The 20,586-nt window shown below is 39.7% G+C and overlaps 3 protein-coding genes across 5 annotated transcripts in view; 1 reads left to right on the forward strand and 2 right to left on the reverse strand.

Annotated features, from left to right (window-relative positions):
* The window catches only part of lpp (LIM domain containing preferred translocation partner in lipoma), a 179,331-nt gene extending 169,349 nt beyond the window's left edge, over window positions 1-9,982 (reverse strand). Inside the window, exon 1 of the mRNA XM_030048859.1 lies at window positions 9,342-9,982. The gene's annotated coding sequence lies outside the window, so the exon portion shown is untranslated. The remainder of the gene's footprint in view (window positions 1-9,341) is intronic.
* Window positions 35-16,985, forward strand: bcl6aa (BCL6A transcription repressor a). 3 transcript variants are annotated; one of them, XM_030048854.1, is made up of 10 exons: window positions 35-220; window positions 8,334-8,426; window positions 12,755-12,926; window positions 13,033-13,254; window positions 13,347-14,312; window positions 14,855-15,036; window positions 15,163-15,330; window positions 15,456-15,586; window positions 15,791-15,928; window positions 16,054-16,985. In XM_030048854.1, exons 1-10 carry the CDS (start codon window positions 193-195, stop codon window positions 16,195-16,197), a joined length of 2,244 nt encoding a protein of 747 aa, XP_029904714.1. In that variant the 5' UTR covers window positions 35-192; the 3' UTR covers window positions 16,198-16,985. The 3 variants fall into 3 exon arrangements, with proteins under 3 accessions (XP_029904714.1, XP_029904716.1, XP_029904717.1); XM_030048856.1 differs by lacking the exons at window positions 35-220; window positions 8,334-8,426 and adding an exon at window positions 10,338-10,374; XM_030048857.1 differs by lacking the exons at window positions 35-220; window positions 8,334-8,426 and adding an exon at window positions 12,405-12,608.
* Window positions 16,986-18,383: 1,398 nt separating this feature from the next.
* On the reverse strand, window positions 18,384-20,456 carry smx5. The gene is made up of 5 exons (XM_030050553.1): window positions 20,343-20,456; window positions 20,002-20,069; window positions 19,620-19,650; window positions 19,445-19,504; window positions 18,384-19,233 (listed from the first exon to the last, which is right to left on the reverse strand). Exons 1-5 carry the CDS (start codon window positions 20,343-20,345, stop codon window positions 19,108-19,110), a joined length of 288 nt encoding a protein of 95 aa, XP_029906413.1. The 5' UTR covers window positions 20,346-20,456; the 3' UTR covers window positions 18,384-19,107.
* Between the last annotated feature and the right edge of the window lie 130 nt (window positions 20,457-20,586).

The raw sequence follows: 20,586 nt of genomic DNA on the forward strand, positions 1-20,586 counted from the left end.
TTTTTTTTTTTTTGCGGTGCTCCGGATCCTACTAACGTGAGGCAGACAAACTAAATAACTGAAATAGGTGACTGACACGTCTGAAAAGACATTTTGGAAGCACACCAGAGGCCTCCTCGCTTACTGAGCTTGGCTGAGAGCTGTGAACTCAAGACTCTGCACTGCCTTGTGATTCCCACTACAGATCCCATCATGCCCCACTCCTTCCAGCAGAAAAAAGGTGAGACCTATTTGTTTCTTGATTCCTTTATTTTATGTTTCTCAAGAACTGTTTAAGTTATAAAATGACTAAACCTCAGTGCAGGCAAGATAACTGAATGAGGAACTTAGATTCTCGGCAACCCTTCCACACATAAATAAGTTTTTTTTTTTTTTTTTAAGTAAGAATTCCTGAAACATTGTACTTTTAATTACTTTGGAATCATACAAAGCTGCATCAAAGATATAAAGTGCATTAACTGAAGATTTGTTGTCCACATTGTTTCATAGAAAATATACTCAAGCGGCAATAACAACACCCAATAGTCTATCTGTAAACACAATGGTCTTGATCATAATAAATCATTAATGTTCTGTTATCTTGTGTACATGAGACTAACAGTTGGTATTGCAATGGAAACTGACTTGATGTGTAAATTAGGTAAGTATATTACAGTTATATGTCAACGGCAATAAACCTCCTGAAATGAGCTGCATTCTCCTTCTGATTATGGTTGAGGCATAGACAACAGGTATGTGTGCTACTTTGACAACAAAAGACTCTAATACACAATGATATATAACGACAGCCAGCGATGTTGTAACTCCTGGATTTAAATGAGCTGATAAGCAATATATTTTCATAAATTTTCTGTGATGAATAGTTAATATGTGAGATTAAATCAATACACTTTGAATCCCATGAAGTCCCAAATCTTAATCTCATAAACATTAACAATAGTAAGCCTACAAAAAAACATCAAAGCCTGCGCATTTAAAGCACTGGTTGAAAAGGATCTTGATAAAACAACTGACATCTGACAAGCAAATGCAAGCGCTGAATGCATTTTGATGCCATCAGAAGTTTATCTATGCAAAAACGGGAAAAATAGACTTATGTCTTGAGCTAAGATAAGACCCAAGAGATTTTTTTTATTTTGAATCTTTTTTTTGTCCTGCCTTTCAAGAATCTTTCCATATCTGTACAAAAGATACGAAAAACAAAAATTGAAGTAGAACATAAAGTTAACATTGGTCAAACAGATTACCCCCCTTTACTTTTTCACAAAAAAATAACAGAAGAAGAGGTTATTTCATAACCTTTAACTGCTCAAAGTCTACACACCTTTTGAATTTAAATTCAGCAGTCTAACTAATACACACATAACACAGACTGAAATATGTGGTTAATTTCCCTTCAAATTCACAGGTGATACTGCCACAAAATGTTTGTTGTGTCATGCGAGCAAAGCACAAACTGCAACAGATAAACTGACAAGTGTCTTTATAATGTATGACAGTTTGTGGTTATGCCACTGTGCAGAGAGCTCAGACCTGTTGTGTATACAAGAGCTGTCATTCCGTTATTATATGGAGCACACGCTTTGTTTATGCAATCACCACTTCAACCTGCCATTTCTCGGGCGGTACAGCTGGTTTTCATGGAAGCACTGGGCAAGAGATACAGGAGCTTCACTTCACTGTACTGCACCTACTACACTATACTTGAGAAAAAAAAACAAGCAAATCTCAAATTATAGCTGTTACATTTTTGACAATAGTAATACAGTGTGCTTAAAAAGGATTAAATAATGTAAACAGCTCTCTACCAACCAGCCAACCTGGATATATTTCTTTGTTTGCAAATTTAAAAAAAATGAAACACACCATTTAAACTGATAGCATTTAAAATTTTAAAACTCCTTGATGTACTGTATATAATTAGGCTGTGTAAATGAGACCTATGTTTTGTGTAAATTCATTAAAACCCCTGAAAATATTTGTTTATCAGATCCTGGAATCCACGACACCGGCCAGAATTTCAGTGCTCACAATTTTATTCAATTATTTATTTATTTTTTAGGTAGAGCAGTTGATTTCAGGGGCTTGGTGGGATTGCTTTCATCCTAGCCAAATCCCATGTTTCCATGTTGGATTTAAATCCATTTACTGCCTTGGCTGGAGGACACCAAAAAGAGCTGACATGAAATTGCACCTATATACTAATGGATGCTGCCTGCAAATGGTTGATGCAGATACAGTTTCCTCTGTCCAGATACCAAAATATGTTGAGGGCAAATGCCAGATTTTTTCATGAAAAAAAAAGTGTATGAAACAGCTCATCCGGATTATACACTGAGGCTGTACAACCACAGACACTGAATTCACTGAATCTCGCATCTGAACATTTTTATATATATTTTTTCAAAAGCGATTTAACTGCAGTGGAGCTGGTCTTACATCTTTGGATGCAAATTAATTACATCCCATTCTCTTGCTATACAATCTATTGAATACATTTGCCCAACTAGCTATACAGACTTTTTGGTTTGGTGGAACAAACTGACCAATGCTCTATGCATGGTTATATTTACATTTTGGAAATTTTGCTTGAACCCATCCAGAGCAATGTGTAAAATTTGTCCATCACCATCAAGTTAGCCTATTACATATAACCTAATATTAAAGAGATGGAAGGGGTGGAGGTGCTAATACACTGTTGCTGCTTTGCACATGGTTCTCATTGAACCATGGCCTGGAGGTAGGTGTGTGCAGTTCCTGTTTAGCTGGCCCTGTACACCAGCACCAGCATTTTTGCATTGGATACAGGCAGCTACTTTGACCTGACAGAGAGCAATGTAACACGGGAGAATTTGATATAGTTGAAAAAGAAATTGGGCCACAGTGAGCTGGATGAGGTGCAGGGGCAAGAGAGAGAGAGAGAGCGCGCACAGCGAGTGCAGCCAGGAGGGAGACGCAATAGTTAATTCAGGGCAAAGACATCGGCGTGGACAAGGAGCTGAGCTGAGTCCCGAAAAAAGAAAAGGATTTGACAGCTGTTGTGTGGAGTGTAATGCTACAAGAGGTTGTGGCAGCGATGTGGGCTTCAAATGATACAGACACACTAAAACATTCCGATTAACTGAAAACGTTTTTTCTTGCAATATGTTATATCTGTGTTGTTTAAATTCAATTAGCCCTATACCCAGAGCCACTTCTCATTGGTGCAGTGAATACTGTGTGTTTGAAATCACTACAATGCTCGGTCAAAAGAATTCAAACTGGTTTGGCAACTTCAGACCTTGGTCAGTTGGATTTCCAAAACCTAAATAGCTGTTGACAATGGAAGATTCCACCAGGACAGTGAAAACGTAAAGGTTATCTCTATTGGCAAAACAATGCAAATGAACCACACTTGAAATTCAATCTGAATGCTTTGTGTGTCATCCCTTATTCAAATGAAAGGCTCACATGTATTTGTACTCATACAGTAGCCTGCTCTCTGTCCATTTCACTGTGGCCTCAGTTTTACATTAGACTAAAATTTTCGTCTCTATCCTTAATAATTCATCCAATATCTGTCAAATACCAAATGACATGAAAATGTTGAATCTTTTCATTGTCAAACACAGGCTATCAATAAACCCAGTGGTTTGGTGATGCAATGAATGAGAGATCTTTCTAATATCAATTCATAGGCATGAAAGCAATCATGGCTTATAAATCTAGCACCTTCTGCAGTAACATACAAAATACTTCAAGATATCAGTGGTATTGTGAGTGACCTTTGTGTATGCTTTATTGCAACCACAACTTGTGTACTAGATTGGAAGATTTCCAGTGTTTCAGGGATTTGTTTTAAAAGAAAAAAGAAAAATAGAAGATATTTTGGGTTTTAATTTGCCTATGCAATTTGAAATCAAATCTCATGATCCCTGTATTTGCATCACTGGATGACTTCTTGTGAAATTATGCATTTGTTTGTGTTCTCCTTAACTTTTGGCTGTTATTATTTGAGCACTGAACATAACAATGAAACATGGTGGGACATTTTACTAAGTGATCATTATCACAGTATGGAATAAAAATACTAAAACACATTTTTTGCGTGTCTAAACAGTAATAGTGACAGTGTAATACTTGTATAGGCTTATTTTCAAGTATGAGTATGAATGAATGATGATGATAATATGAAAAGGATACAATGATATGAGTCAGGAGCCTAAACTCAACCCTTACTCTAGCATTTAAAAAGCTTGATACAAACTAATGGCTGTTGTAACAGCAGTGAAAGAACGGGGTTGACCCAGACAGATGACTACTATTGGATATCATTATAAAGGGGAGGTGCAAAACAAATAACACTTGTTTATAATTTAAATCTGTAATAATGTGCCCTCTCCACCCATGGAGAGTACATACTATCAGAAGACCCAAATGAATTTGTACGGAGACATACTATAACAAGGCTTTTCCTGCTTTGAAACTACGGTGCTGATGTTGTCCCAAATCTAACAACTCCTCCTCGAGCTCCTGCCTCTGCTGCCTGGAGCGTGTGAAAACAGGGGAAAACAGAACAAACACTCATATTGTGGTGATTTACGGTTAGGATGGTGGCTATAACTGCATGCTGGCAGTGTATGTTCTCATGTTTTGTTGAAGCAACTGACCCATCATCCACCAGATGGCATACTGACAAGGGAATGTTTCTGGTATGCATGGAAAATTCCATCAAGTTTAGGCTGCATTCCTGGCTCCTCTCAGCTGGCCTTGAGAAAGCCCTGAATCTACATGCTTTGATTTGACTAAATTGGAATTCTAGCCCACTAACACGTCTCTGCTCTGGCTCTAACCTTAGCATGTAGCTAGCACGGGCAAGCTGGTGAACTCAAGGTTATTCACACAGGCACATTGGGGAAACTTACTCCAAAGTCTTTCTTGTTGAGATAACTGATAAGGCAGTATGTGAAAAAAGGCAGTCTTTCATAGAGTTTTTCATAGGTGTCAAGCCTCATTATTGACCACCATGAGTATATTTAGTAAACTTTTAACTCCACGGCTGAAACACTTGCTCAGTGACCTACTGGCTGACCTATAACAGATGCACAACTATTGACCGTACTGTATCAAATTATTTAGGAAGAGGAAATGTGATATAATAGAATATTCTAAAAACAGCTGAGTGGATTTCAGTGCCAAAATGATCACATTCACAGTAATATTAACAGCCTTACATATCCACTCTAATTAAGGGGTTCCCTTTGGATTAGAGCGAACCTTAGCAAGCTTTTTATCTCTTTTAGTCTTTACTGTTGATCATCTCTCTGTATGCCTAACACTGTCAAGAGGGATGAAAACAAACTTCTCACCCCACTGACTGTGCAAAGCGAGAGACATGCATGGCAGCATTGTTGCAAACAGACATTAATGCACGTCAGAGTGTAACTTGTCTGTTTTCCCAATTAATTAGAGGCACAGAAGAGCCAAGGTTCCAAATAAAGTGCCCTTATCATGACCTTCAGACAAACTTCTGAAGGGGCATCAGGGACTTGAGACTATGTATTTAATTGACATTATAATCTATGCAAAATGTACATGTTAATGATCTCTGCAAATGAATGATCAAGGAAAATGTATAAATAATATATACAGCACTGCTCGAAGTACAAAAAAAAATCGTTTTTTTCATCCATTATATAGCCAGAGCACGATTTCAGACTTGTGATGCTGTTTGACATAAAACAACTTTATTGTGGACAAAAGAATAAAAACGCTGCTGGGATTCAAGGAGTTAAAAAAGTGAAACTTAACAATATAAAAAGAATTTCTTTTAAAGAAAGGAACTAAAAAGACCTCTGTAGCTAACAGCATTATCTGTTTGGTGTTACAGCTTGGTTGCATCATGCCTCTCAGAACAAAACTCCACACTCACATCTTTGCTGACAATGAACACTGAAGTTGGCAGAAATTTGCTGTGAAACGAGACAAAAATGTGCAGTTTATGAAAAAAAAAAGTGAGGCAACCTCCGGGCCTCAGGCTTTTGTCAGTGGGCATTTCTATTCAGTGACCTATCATGCACCAAGTGTAGGCAGTGATGCGGCTTAGAGATGTTTCACACTGTGTCAGAGGTGTACAAGATTTTTTTTTCTTTTCTTTTCTTTTCTTTTTTTTTTTAATGTGCACCCGTAACTGGGCTGTGCAAACTTGAATCAGTGTCACAACCTCTGTTGGCTGCGACTGTTTTTGAATATCCAACCATTCAAAGAAAGAAACCAAGACTTGAAAGTGGCCACCTATAGTTTAATTACAAGGCCTGGATTGAGATCAAGGATTATTGACTATTCAAACTGTGACAATGAGCTGTGAATGACACCTCTAAATTTAAAATGTGGGGTATTGATCAGCTACCCTGTGCTCTTTCTCTGCCCCATGTAAGTGGGTCATTTATTTTTGCTAAGAATTGGTTGAGTAAAAGTTTGCCAAGGATTTGCAGTAATTATCTCATCCTTCTATAGCTGGGCACAGCATGGGGCCTTGGTAAATTACACATCTCTCTCCTAACTCCTGGATGGTTTATGGCCGTGCATTATGCATAACTGTGCTGGAGCGCCTTAAACATCCCCCAAGTGGATTGAAATAGAGTTGACGCTGCTCTTTGTTTGGAGCTCAAGATAGTCTTTATTTGGCAGTGCTGAATCGGAGATTGCTGTAAAAGCGTGTGTCTTAATTATTTTGGAGACTTTTTTCCCTATTGGTTTCTGAACACCTGGAGTGTTTTTAGTGGGATGCCGGATCCAGATGGGCGGATGCTTGGGCAATCCAGAGGGAAATGTCTTTTACATTAGAGCAGAGCATGTCGTCACACAAAGGCTAAAAAAAAGAAAGAAAAAATTAAAAGGCTCTGCATCTTATTCACATGGATGCCTGTTACACATTCTGTCGTGCACGTATGACAAAGATAAAGGTTCTTCCACCAGTGGCTTCTCTGGTGTTAATAAAGACAGCAAAACTTAATGTCATTGCCGGTTATCTATCAGTAGAAGTTGCTTTGGAAAATGTTACTGTTTACACTTGCCAGTGCAATAATGACAAAATCTTCCAGTGATATTTTTATATGAATATAAAAAAAATACAAAATAATTAAAAATGTTGTTTATCTCTTTCTGAAAAATAGGACTTGGGGAAAGTTCCACAAACATCTCGATGGTGTTTGAAAAAGGAGAAAAAAAACATGAAGATAAAGAATGATCAGTCTTTTAAAGTTGAAGCGGTGTCTTATTGCTCATCACCAAAACAAAAATAATAGATTAACTGCTCATGACAAGTTTGCAAGGTATTCTTTGAAGACGACACAATGGTACATGCTGTATAAAAAAAGGTAGTAAGTGAGGAGTGAGGTCTTTACAGTATCAACCTTTCGATGGTTGCTCTTACACACACACACACACACACACACACACACCCACGCGCGTTCACACAAGCACACGTGAGAGCAGACCAAGTGCTTCTATTGGATTCCCCTGCTTTAGAGGTAAATCCTGCACTTAAACCATGAAAGAACCTGAGGAAGTGCAATCAGCCTCTGTTCTTGGCCTGCACATTGAGACTTAGCATTACAAAAGACAATTATCTTTAGAGCAGCTCTTTCTGTCTTCACTTCTTCCCCAGGATCGTTTTTTTTTTTTTTTTTTTCTGATAGAAACGGAGTCTGATCTCTTAGGATTTTCTTACACTGTGGTTTTCTTATTTTATTTTATTTATTTTTTTTTTATTAAAAAGTTGTGTCACTGTGTAGTTTGACAAATCAAAACCTGAAAATGTTCTAATTGTATCATATGAGTGTCACAGGATCATGTGGAAATCCAGATGACACAAGGTGCCTTTTTGAATAGGAGATATGAGCCATGCACTAAAGACAACATTTTATTTGAATATTTAAGACACAAACACTGTTGGTAACTGCACACAACTTTCAGTGATACGTTCTGTTACAAAATAATGACAGAAAGGCACGCAGACAGTCACTGTGTGCCTGTACGTCTTTACACAGTTACGCATATCAACTATATAATTAAAATATTTCATTCATGCTTCATACTTTGTGCTATCGCAGCAATCAGGCTAAACAAATCAAATAATCACACATTTTTAACTTGTTAGGGTATTGCATAATTGTCTTTTTGGCATAAAAAAAAAGGTCCTGTGTTATTTTGTGTTATTTAAATACCGAGGATAAATTCTATAGAGTGAAGAGGTGACAGTTTTAGGTCTGCCAGGTCTCACACTTTCACTGTTCTGCATCATTTGTTCTCTGATTTTTTTTTTAAAAAAACTGTATTTATGATATTTTCAGCCCAACAGATGCTGCTCCTGTGCCAGGGAGTCAACGGAATGAGAGAAGAGGGGGAATCGGTGGTTTGGAGCCACCACAAACAAAGTTTCCAAGGTGAGTCAGTGAGAGTTGACTGCTTACTCATTACTCATGAAATTAATAAACCTTTTCACATGCAGTTAATTAGTCAGTTAGTAAAAGACAGATTTGTTATGAATACCAATGGCCAAATGATGCCCATTCACTCTCGCCCTCGCATCTATGAAAGCCAGTGCTTAGACAAAACACACCATTAAACTTAATTTTTAATGCCACTGCTCTGCACTGAGGCCTACTTTGCTATAAGTTCAGAACCAAGACATTGCAAAGTAAAACAGAATACTGGTAGGCTGGGGGAAAAAAACTCAGTTTATTCTTGCCCAACTCCGAGAGATGATGCAACACAGAGTACACATGCCTTAAACACAGAAAAAAAGAAAAGAAAAAAAGGGGGGGTGGGGGTGAATCACAGCAATGCATTCAATTAATTTTCCAGGAATTTTTCACTTTGCATATCCATGGTGAAAAATAGTGTGCTTTTTGTTTGAAATATGCACCTCCTCTGACATGGACAAGTGTGACAGACACCTTTCCTGCCCAGTTAATCACAATTACATAACCATGAGGCATTTATTCAAAGAGGAGAAAAAAAAGTAAAGTAAAATAAAATCAATCCCTTTTGAAAAAGCAAGTGATAACAGGACACCGGAGTTGGGCTCAGTGTTGTTTCTCGAGAAGCTGGGTTGTTTATAGCCAACTAAGGAAGTATGGTGATTCAAGTTATGCAAAGTGTACTCAGACACATGCTGGAGGATACTCTATTAATTTCACCCAGGTATTTATGCACTTGCCATAAAATCAGCCACTTCAACATGTTTCTGCTCGTTCTCAACTCCTAATGTCAGACTATATCCTCTATTTAGAATGAAAGGGAGATTGCTCAACATAGCACTGATGCATATTAGATATCCTATGCAGTAAAATACTCACAGCCACTGTCTAGGCTTGCGCTTGGCTTCATGCAACAAGTTCTACAGTCTGGTCTTGAAGTCAATGCGATCGCACCCACAGTAATTCCCCCTCTGCCTTGTTTCGGGCCAGTCAGTGCATGGCCACTGTGTAAAAGGGCTCAAAAATTATATACTTTAAAAAAGTTGCGGTCGGGAATACCTCTGAAGGAAATATATATACATAAGACAAGCTCAGCGGAGAAAACTGCTTATTAAAAATCACGTCCTGAACCTGCCGAGTGCCAATTACGCTATGCATTGAGTTCAACTGGAAAACCAAACAGCTTCGCAAAGCGCGTCCAAATGACCTGCATTCAACTGACAGCTAACATTACAGACTTCTCGAATAATGAATTTGATAAGCCTGCCTTTTACAACAAACCCTCGGCGGTGATTCGCAGCATTCCGCATCTATGAAGTCAGCATACCTGAAGGGAATGTGGCTACAAAAAAATGAGTTCTCGATATGAGGAGGAGAGAAAAAAAAACAAGAAAATATCACATCGACCTGTCCGTATGGGCCTAATTAAGATCTCCGGTTGTGTGCTGCACATGTAGGGTCTGTGTGTTAAAAGCGAGAAAAGGCAACGAAAGAACACATTGCTTAAGTCATGGAATATAAATTAGTTCTGAGAATTTAGGGGGCTGGGTTTAAGGAACCGGTGACGTCGCCAGTCCGACGTCCTGTGACTGGAAGCAACCAAAAAAGCGGGGGGCGCCGCTCATAATGTGACACTTTCTCTCATTCTGCTGTAAAATAATACCGTTTTCAATCCTTACTGCAACGCTGGGTTAGCGCTGTTAATGCGCTAAAACTCGCCGTCTATAATATTCATTGAAATAACCGTTCCGTGAAGAAGTTGTTTCAGCCGGGACGAAAAAAACGTCTCTCCCCTGCCCTGGGAAAGTGGTACGGTCACAGGCTCAAATTCCGAGAATTGAGCTCGTCTGATTCTTAGAACTGGGGTTCTTAGAAGTGGTGATGCAAGAAGTTTCTAGGAAAGCGCTACCAGGTGATTTTTTAAATTCCTTTTTTCCTCTAATTTGGCGCGAACGTGTTATCTACTGTGTATTGCCAATGTTTTAGACTTACCTGTTTCTCCGAGTGTGTGTATAAAATATTTTGTGGAAGCCGGGGTGGTGTTGCTTGTGTTTGGTGGCAGTTTCAACACTGGGAGTCTTAACTGTGGTACTCTTTGAGTGGCTTCTCCAGTGACAGTGCGCGTACTCTCTTGACAGATCATCTGCTACAATGTTGCGCTAGTACTCTCTGTCAGCCTTGAAAACAGTGGCACCGTAGCCTGATACTCGTTTACAGTGTGGTGACAGCGGAATCACGTTGTAAAACTGTAACAGCGACCGAGCTAGATAAGTAACATTGCATAAAAAAGAGAGAAAAAAAAAAACAGAAAAGAGGAAAAAAAGGGGCCAGGTTTGTGTGTGTGTGCGCTGCTACGTTGTCCAGACTCAGAGTCAGGGTTTCTACAGTACGGGGCTCGGATGGATACACCAGTGTCAGTGCTGCATCTTGATTTTTAAAGCGTACTACTTTGTTAAACACACACACACTTAAAAAAAATAATAAATCCCGTGAAGGCGTCTTGTGCGCGCTGTCAGACTAACTTTGCTGGCAGCGCGTCAGTCAGCGGTAGCCTCAGGTTCAGGGTATTTTTACTTCGTGTTCGCTGTGACAGTAATTTGCTCTAATGGAGCGCAAAGGCTGCGCTAAACCACCCGTCTTACGCTGCCGTTACATTGTAGCGGAAATATTGCAGCACAGTGTTGATGATGGGTTATTTTTTTCCGCTGTGCAAGAAACATCGGCGCACCAAGTTGTCTCATGTTTCCACTGTGACTGTCGAGCATGATGTGCATAACCTACTCTTTGACTGCACTGGGGGTTTAACTGTAAGATGCACACTGAGTTGGCGTTAGTCTGCCCTTCAAAAAGTGTCGCCTCGTATTTTTTTCTTCACGGGTTGTTTCGTGTAGAGACTATTTTTGTTTGTCACTTAAAAGTAGAGCGTGTTTATATACCAAAAAAATGCATTAAAATCAGGCACGCGTTATGTGTTATTAATTAGTATCACTGTAGATAGAGGAAAACTGATTGGTCAAGGTTTATTCTGAAAATAAGTGCTTTTGTTTATATTGATGGCTGTTTATTTTGCGATGATGGCTACGACTGGAAGTGATAGTTTAAACACCCTTTTATCAGCAGTGTCCCAGTCTGTTTTGGCAGAGGTCTATTCTTGCACGTTATTTTCGGACGTGTCCAGTTACAGACTTCAGTCTTGACATTGACTAAGAGATACTGCCATAAATCAGCGTGTGTGTGTGTGTGTGTGTGTGTGTGTGTGTGTGTGTGTGTGTGTGTGTGTGTGTGTGTGTGTGTGTGTGTGTGTGTGTGTGTTTATGTGTTGTGAAGTTTGACTCTATTTGAGTTTACAAAATGTTAGCTATTTACTGGCATCGCAATTATTGCTCCGGAGAGGTGTTATATCTTATTGGCGAAAACAAGGCTGGGGGTGCCTCATGATAATGTGTTATCAAGTCTTAATACATTCAACAAGGAAAACTGTTAGAAATATAACCTTGCCAGTTGCACCGGGTTATTTTGAACATTCACTCTTGGCGAGGACATCTTGTGGTGGAAAAAATACATTAATAGTTAGGATGTTATTTATGTGACAGTTTAAAAAAAAAGTTTGGTAGTCGCAAGTATTATCTTATTCTAGCATCTCTTGATAGGAAATCAGATACTGTCCCACTGAAGTCAAACTCTGGCTCAACTTTTCTCCCTAAGATACAGCCCGCGCGTAAGAGGCTGAAGCGCATTTGATGATAATTTAGGTTGATACAAATTTAGATTTTTAATTTATTTACATCGACATCATAAGCAGTTTATATAGAAATTATGGTCATCGCCGCCCGAAATGCTGGAGTGTTTAGAAAATGCAGGTGCGCTCTTTTTAATCCGTGTCAGTGTCCAACGAGTGGTTTTTCTGATTAATAAGATGGTTACAGTTTAAATGTGTAATATTTTTTTCTCTGTCCAGATCCAGCGGGCTATACAACACTTTCCGTTTTTAAGCAGTAATAACTACTGCAAATGTTTAACCTATCAACCAGTGGTTGAACCTGAAAATAAGAGAATTGAATTTAAAATGTCTAGACACTGTTTATTTAATAAATGGCGCCGCCTTGTGGCAGAAGAGCTGCACGGGTAATAGATTATTTTAGGAAGGTAAATAATCTTAACCCAATTAATTTTCTTCAAAACTACCTTTACTTGAGATTTAACACATAAGAACAATTTGCTGTGGACCAAAAATACACACACTTCCACCAAGAAACTTTTCAGTGAAATAATCTGTGTTTTTCTATTTCCAGAACTTGACAAAATGGCTTGCGCAGCAGACAGCTGCATACAGTTCACACGCCATGCAAGTGATGTTCTGCTCAACCTGAATCGGCTGCGTAGCAGGGATATTCTCACAGATGTCACTATCTTGGTCAACAGACAGCAGTTTCGAGCACACAAGACCGTTCTCATGGCTTGCAGGTGTGTGTTTTATTTAAGTCAAGTTGATATGAGCACCTTTTTTAGCAGGTGTTTTGAAGATGAAGTGACTGATATTTCTCATTCCTTTATTTTTTCATGGCTGCAGTGGGCTGTTTTACACCATCTTTACTGACTCCCACAAGTGCAACCTTAATGCTATCAGCCTGGATCCAAAAGTGGACCCAGAAGGCTTTGCCATTCTCCTGGAGTTTATGTACACCTCCCGTCTCACACTGAAGGAGAGCCTGATTATGGCAATCATGAACACAGCCATCTACTTGCAGATGGACCATGTTGTGGACACCTGCCACAGATTCATCAAATCCAGGTTGGTAGTTATAGGTTGTTGTTGTTGTTTTTTTAAATCGGCAAAAATCTATGATGTCTGTGCCGTGTTTAACTTTCTTATCCTCTCCACAGTGATCCATCTGCCAAGCTGCCCAGAGATGAATTTTTGGTCAGTCCCTTGGTTTTACCTCAGGATGTCCATGCTTACCGGCCCCATGATGTTGTTGACAGTTTGCACAGCCGTGTAGCTCCATTCAGGGATGGGAGGCCCTATGGTGCAAACATGTTCAATGGCGTCAGTAACCCCAGCAACTATCATCTCTATGGTCAGTTTCCTATGTCCGGATTCCCTTTCCCTCTCTGCAAGCTGACTGATGCCAAAAATGCTTTTGCTGACCTCTCAAAGGGTGGTATCCACCACAAGCATTGTTCTCCGCATGACAGCACCAGCACCATCAGGGCAGAATACACCAGGGCAGTTGGCACTAGCTCCTCTAGCATTATTCATGCCGCCACCTATGCTTCCAGGGAGGTTGGAAGAGATGACGAGATGAGGAAGGAAAGCCATGAAGGCATTGGTCAGTCTATCGGTCTTGGTGCGAGAAAGCGTGTGTTTCCTGTGTTGACTCTCGAGCAGCAGAAGGAGACAGGTAAAGAGCATGCTCCTCAGGCAGAGGAAGACATGATCCATCAGCACTACCCCCTGGGGATCTCCTCTGCTGGACGCAAGAGTCTGATGAGCAGCCCGCAGAGCCCCCTCAAATCAGACTGCCAGCCCAACTCCCCCACAGAATCAAGCAGTAGCAAGAATGCCGGCCTGTCTCAAGCTGCCCGTGCGCAAGCCCCGCAAGGTACACCAGATCCCAAGGCTCGCAACTGGAAGAAGTACAAGTTCATTGTCCTGAATCAGAGTGCCAAGGAAGATGAGGCCGGGCTGCAGGATCCTGGGCTGCGTTCCCCTCAGCGTCTTGGCCTGCAACCCTACCTCCATCCTAGCGATTCGGAGAACCTCGACCCACAAACCACAACCAAGAGCAGTGAGCACAGTGAGGATCTACCTGTGCCCCAGGCTAGTCGCCTCAACAACATCATTAACAGGTGAGACTTTTTTTTTTCCTCTCAAATGCATGCTGCACATCCATGGTGGTGACAAAGCCAAAGGCATAATCACTGGTGTAACACGCATGGCTTCATCATAACAATTCAATTTAAAGCACCTTGTTTAAATACAACAGGGAGATGTAAGCTTACCATGTAAATCCTAACCCAGATTGCACCACACTTAGACCATTAGACACTGGCAGCATTTTGTGATAATTTCAGAAAGGATCATAAATTAAAGGAGTATTTCACCAATAATTATGGCCAACAGTATTTGTGCTATTTTTGCTCTTTATAACTCACTGTGTTAGACACTTGCGCCACTTATGAATTTGCACACCAGCCGATGGTAATATTCCCCAGCATTTTGGCCTGAAATATTTACCCATATATTTTTATCTTATGCATAAAATAGCCTAATGTTATACTGAAATTTACTGTTCTACATTTTTGACTGCCAGTGGGGTGCATGCACTGTAACCTTTATTGCCATCTTGAAGAATTGCATCTGACTTGGATTATCTGTTTTATATCCCCAGAGCACTTGAGGGATCTCAGAGAAATGGTGACAGTCACCCTTCACACTACCTGAGCCATTTGAATTGCTCGTCCTGTGGCTCACCGTCTCCACAGCACTCGGAGGTCTGTCCTAACACCTCCGGGTCCCGTCTAGCAGAGGAGATGGCGGAACTGCATTCAGAATACTCAGACTCCAGTTGTGGTGAGTTTATATTTACACATACATTAAAAGTTGAATATTAAATGCCGGTGACTAATGCAAATCAACAATTATCATCTACTATTTATGCCTCAAGGTTAATTCTGTTTTGCGATTTCTCATGAACAGAAAACGGTACATTCTTTTGTAATGAATGTGACTCAAAGTTTGCTGAGGATGAAGCCCTAAAGCAACATATGCTTCAAGTACACAGCGATAAGCCATACAAGTGTGACCGCTGCCAGGCAGCTTTCCGCTACAAGGGCAACCTTGCCAGCCACAAGACTGTCCACACAGGTACGCAAACTTTATCTTCATAAACGCTCAATCTTTTTCTTGATCTAAATGAAGACTGCTTTGCCAAGACTATGCTCCTTTGCTGCTTTATATTGAAATGTTTTGTTTTGTTTTGTTTTTTTCAGGAGAGAAGCCGTATCGCTGTAATATTTGTGGTGCTCAGTTCAACAGACCAGCTAACCTCAAGACCCATACTCGCATCCACTCAGGAGAGAAGCCATACAAATGTGAGACGTGTGGAGCTCGGTTTGTGCAGGTGAGACCTTTAAATAATAGTTAGAATTTAGTTTGAATTTAATTTTGGCCTGGGAAAGAAATGATAACATATAACGATACATGTACGCTCAGACATAAAAAGATTACCACCTAGTTCCCGCAGGAGTTAGCAGCTGGTGGTAAAATGTTTGGAATGTCCCTTTTTGACCAATTTCGTTTTGTTTGTGTCATTGCATGTTTTTAGGTCGCTCATCTACGGGCCCATGTGTTGATCCACACGGGTGAGAAGCCATATCCATGTGAGATCTGTGGAACACGCTTCCGTCACCTACAGACGTTGAAGAGCCACCTGCGTATACACACAGGAGAAAAACCCTACCATGTAAGTTCTCGTTATGCGAGAAATTAAAAATGTTACAATCACCTTAATTCCTGCTTAATTAAAATGGGCACTTTGCAAGACTGGGAAGTATCTGAAAATAATGTCGCATTGTTTCCCTTTTTCAGTGTGAGAAATGCAACTTGCACTTCCGCCACAAGAGTCAGCTACGATTGCATCTTCGACAGAAGCACGGAGCCATCACCAACACAAAGATCCAATACCGTATGTCAACGACAGACATGCCGACTGACTTGACAAAGGCGTGCTGAGCTGGAAGAAGGGAACAGGGGCGATCTTGACCTTGGCATTTGAAGACCCCAACTTGTACAATCATCCAAAATTGTAGTGCCACACTGTGTTCATTAGATAAAACAAATAAATTGGCAGTGTACGCCATTTTAAACGGGTTTCCACTACATGTGAACGTAGAGCCACATATGGCGTCTTAGTCACTTTATTGTTTCTATATAGATATGAATATATAGTTATGTTGGGAGTGTTTCTAAGCTTTGAAGGTACGTATATAAAGCTTTATTTTGTTGAGAAGGATGGAATGTAAACAATCCATTTTTTGAAGAAACCGTATTTTATATCAAAGAACTTACTTTTCTGAAAGTATTGAAATTTTGATTGACGGGTGGTACATATATTTTAAGATAATGGAATTTCCGGCTGTATAAAGAGTTGTCTATACATTTTTATCTAGATGTACGTACATGTTACACCATGTCAAGTTGCCATATTCATGTGAAAGGAAAAAAAGTGAACATTTGACATTGTAATTGGATTTAGTCTAAAACATATCAAGATGATTGCTGCTCTTTGATGAGGATGTGCATGAGGCATTGCTATCGTTGCCAATTGTCAACATACATGAAGCGAGCAACTGCATAAATATTGTGACATATTGTGTAATTATATCAACGGGATTGCTCTCTGCTGGCAGAGCCAATCTGCAACTTAAGTGTTGAAATATGCATTTCAAGGTACTGCTTTGTTATGACCAAGAAAATATTTTGCTTCAAATGTATTTGTATAGATGTGATTTTTTTTTTTTTTTTAATTTCTTTTCATAAGTGAAGGTTTACAGTTTTGGTCATTGTTATAGAACCTACAGTAAAGTTGTGTACGTGTCAAGATTTTGTTTGTATATACACTGTGTATTCAATGTGCCTTTATCTATGGTGACTGAATTCCTCTTCATTCAGCCCAGCTCTATTAAGGTACAACTCAAGGACACCACTTGTCCTAGATTCCTGTGTGTGTGTGTATGTGCGTGTGAGTGAGTGTGTGTGCGTGTATATATTTTTAAATGCTTGTCACCAACCTTAAAACATGCAAATTCATCGTTGCTTGAGCTGTAAATCTTCAGGACTAGTTTTTGAATTGGGCTTTTTTAACTGCATTAAAATTATTGTACAATGTTATAGATGTATGAATGTAAAATAAAGGTATTGGATTTCTATGTATTAACACCGGAGTGAACGCTTTACTTTGGAGTGAGTTCCATGTGGGCTTCAAGCGCAGATGGATGTTATTTGTACCTGCAGGCAGCTTTATCGTCATACCAAAACGATATGACGAACATGAATATTGCTTTGCTGAGATTAGACTGCCATAAAAAACTAGTGACCATGGATAGATAATCACTTTTTTCGACTTGAATTCCTTGAAGTCAGATCACTAGGACAACATATTAACGTTTGATCAGGAGGCAGTTCCAACCACTGAACATCTCAGGGTCACTCTTGTGGCATAATCACAACTTAGATCTTCAAAACTTTACTAGATAGTTGCCACTGAGTGTGTGATTCGTGGCAGCTAAGGGGAAAAAAGATGATCAGCAAAATTAAGAACTGTCACATCTTGACATTTCCCATGATACTGACCAAAACAGAATCCCTAGAAACTCGGGAACTCCAAATTTGGAGTGCCACAAAATCCAAATTTCTGGCCTTGCTCCTGTTTATGCTCTTTAAAACTACACATTGAACTGTAACGAAACATATTCTCTCTCAAACATATGCAGATTTTAAAAAATTATTGATTATTACTATATGACTAACTGTCCACATAAAAGACTGAAGGCGCTTGAAATCAGCGTTGTCACTATCTTCTCATTCAAGAAACTCAGAAAATAGTTTTACCATATGGATCCTGTTCCCACTAACAACTCTCAGATAACAATGAGAATATGAGCCCAATTTCCCCTTGGGGATCATTAAAGTATTTATGATTTCTGATGAAGAAAAGTTTGAATTTATAGCATGTACAGGATGTGCAAAATGCACTGTTTTGTTTGTTACGTTCTATAATCACCATTTCCGAGACGCTGCAACCCATCTGGAAGACTCGTGAATGTATTCCTTTAAGATGCTGTCAAATCTGTATTATAGTCTCTTATATTTGAAGCATCACAATATTCTGCCTATTTGGATCACTAGTACAAGGGATGCAGGATTTCATAGTTTTTAATTTCTCATAAATGTAGTCACTTACAAAATAATAGTCTCTTCCTGAATCACAAGTCATGGGAATTAAATTTAATCAATTTCTCTTGTTGGAACAAAGACAAGCCCATAATTTCAAAATCCAAGCTTTCAAAACCTTCAACAAAAACATTCCCACACGAAAGCAAATACACAAAAGATGGGTAAAAACAGGGAAAAAATGCCTTGCAAGTCACAATACCGTTAACATTTTTTTTAGTATGTCCAAATGACAAACAGACAACTAAAAAAAAAATTCAGTCACCCCAAAGGCATAACTGGTCATATCATTACAACAGAAGCTACAGTGCATATTGCATGTAACCTAAAACATCAAACAGATTTCTGTATCACCTGGGCTCTGTGGACTAAAAAAAAGGAATAGCTGGTGCTGATTTATCAGTGTTTGACAACTCAAAAAAAAGTATCATGTTTTGTGGGGGCCCAAATACGGATTGTGAGGTAGGCAACATTCCCAGCAGTTTTTATTTTGCCAAGTAGAAAACACAAATGCTGGGATTGTACTTTCAAAGAGTATGAGATAATCAGATACGGCCTAATGACAACAGCTGCTGGGACTTTTGATACCCAATGTGGTTTAAATTAACGTAACACAAGAGCTCAGATTTTCATACACCCCACCTCTGACCTCCCCCAACCCTGCATTAAGTCCCACTGTACTGAGTGCTATCACTGCTTCTGTTGCATGGCTTCTTTCCGCGCAGCATCTTGCAGCAGCTGCGTGTCCACCTCATCTGCAGGCAGCTGAACGTACCGCACCACAGAGCCACGAATGAAACAATTTTTCACCGACAGCTGGAGGAAAAGTAAAAACCAACATGAGCACCATTCAAAATGTCAACATTTATCCCAACAAAAGCATGCAAAGCAAATCACCAAGTACAAACACCTGTAGCTCAACATCTCTGAATATATTCCTTGCATCCAAAAAGTTGATTAAACTCACATCAGTGCACAACATTAGTGATTATAACGAATATGTGAGGTGACAGACAACTGAACCTACCATGTGTGGATATTTCTCTGGATCTGTGACACTGATGTCTGTGAGCTTGATGTTTAGGTACTGAGGAATACAAGAAAACAGTGACGTCAAATTCAAAACACTGCAGTTCAGAAAATGTGAGGTTAGATGGAATTGTTCAAGGTATGAAAATAAAGCATGACAATTTATTTTTTACCTGATCAACAGAATGAAGCGTTCCACAGATGCTGGAAAACATATTGTGAGGTGGAAAATTAGCTTGAAATTAAATTGATGTGTTTTATTTCAGTTACATCAGCACAAAGCAGATGCAAGGGGAGCCACTGGACTTCACACTGATCATAGATCATTGTGTTTTGCGGCATGAGAAGATGATTTTCATTCATTTTCATTTTTAAGACACAACAGCTTCAAATACACTAGAAACAGACTCACTCACTTTTTTAAAACTCATGTCTGAGCCTCACCACCGTTGGCTGTGCCTCCCTCGGCTATAAACTGCGCTGATTGTTATAAATAATGGAGGCTACAGATTTTAGCTGTGCGTACAAATTACGCGGCAACATCAGAAAACAAACCTCAAGTCGTTTTTGAGCTCCACCACCACGTCCTTCCCCACCAGAGACTTGAAAAACGAGTAGAAAAGCTGAAAAACAAGAGTGCAATGTCAGCCAACCACATGAAGTAAGCAGCTTACAACAAGACAGTCGATTTCATTAGTTTATCGTAACGTGAACGACAGGGTAACGTTAAATGTGGATTACGGAGACGCAGGAAACGACTGGCTAAATGTTGTTAAGACGCCGAGGAGCCGCTGCAAAAGCTGCGTGAGAAACTCGACGAGTCGCCGTGTCTTGCAGCAGGAAATTTTCTATAATATGGGAAAAACAGATTCAAACATTCAAAGTAATTCCCTCACCATTTTCGCTGCTCTCTGTGGTGTTTCGTCTGACGTTGATGGCGTTTCACATGCGTAATATTTCTGTGACGGACCCTGGGCAAGAGGCTGCAATGACTCACCCGGATCACAAGGGGGAGCAGTAGCAGGCCGAGCCACCCCTAGTTTATAAAGTCACTTTCTTTAATGCCCGCTACTTTATCACTGAAGAGCTATGAGTTGTTGTTAAACTGCATTTTTTATTATTACCAATCAACCAATTAGT

This window comes from Myripristis murdjan, chromosome 4 (genome assembly GCF_902150065.1).
Source record: "Myripristis murdjan chromosome 4, fMyrMur1.1, whole genome shotgun sequence".
Lineage (NCBI taxonomy): Eukaryota > Metazoa > Chordata > Actinopteri > Holocentriformes > Holocentridae > Myripristis > Myripristis murdjan.

Excerpts from the sequence above, each read along its gene's own strand:
- bcl6aa (XM_030048854.1), top strand. The coding sequence starts at position 193 with ATGCCCCACTCCTTCCAGCAGAAAAAAG. Across the intron at positions 12,927-13,032 it reads ACCGTTCTCATGGCTTGCAG|TGGGCTGTTTTACACCATCT; the intron begins GTGTGTGTTTTA and ends TCATGGCTGCAG. Across the intron at positions 15,331-15,455 it reads CCACAAGACTGTCCACACAG|GAGAGAAGCCGTATCGCTGT; the intron begins GTACGCAAACTT and ends TGTTTTTTTCAG.
- smx5 (XM_030050553.1), bottom strand. Across the intron at positions 19,651-20,001 it reads GAGCTCAAAAACGACTTGAG|CATCTGTGGAACGCTTCATT; the intron begins GTTTGTTTTCTG and ends TATGTTTTCCAG. Across the intron at positions 19,505-19,619 it reads CGCTTCATTCTGTTGATCAG|TACCTAAACATCAAGCTCAC; the intron begins GTAAAAAATAAA and ends TGTATTCCTCAG.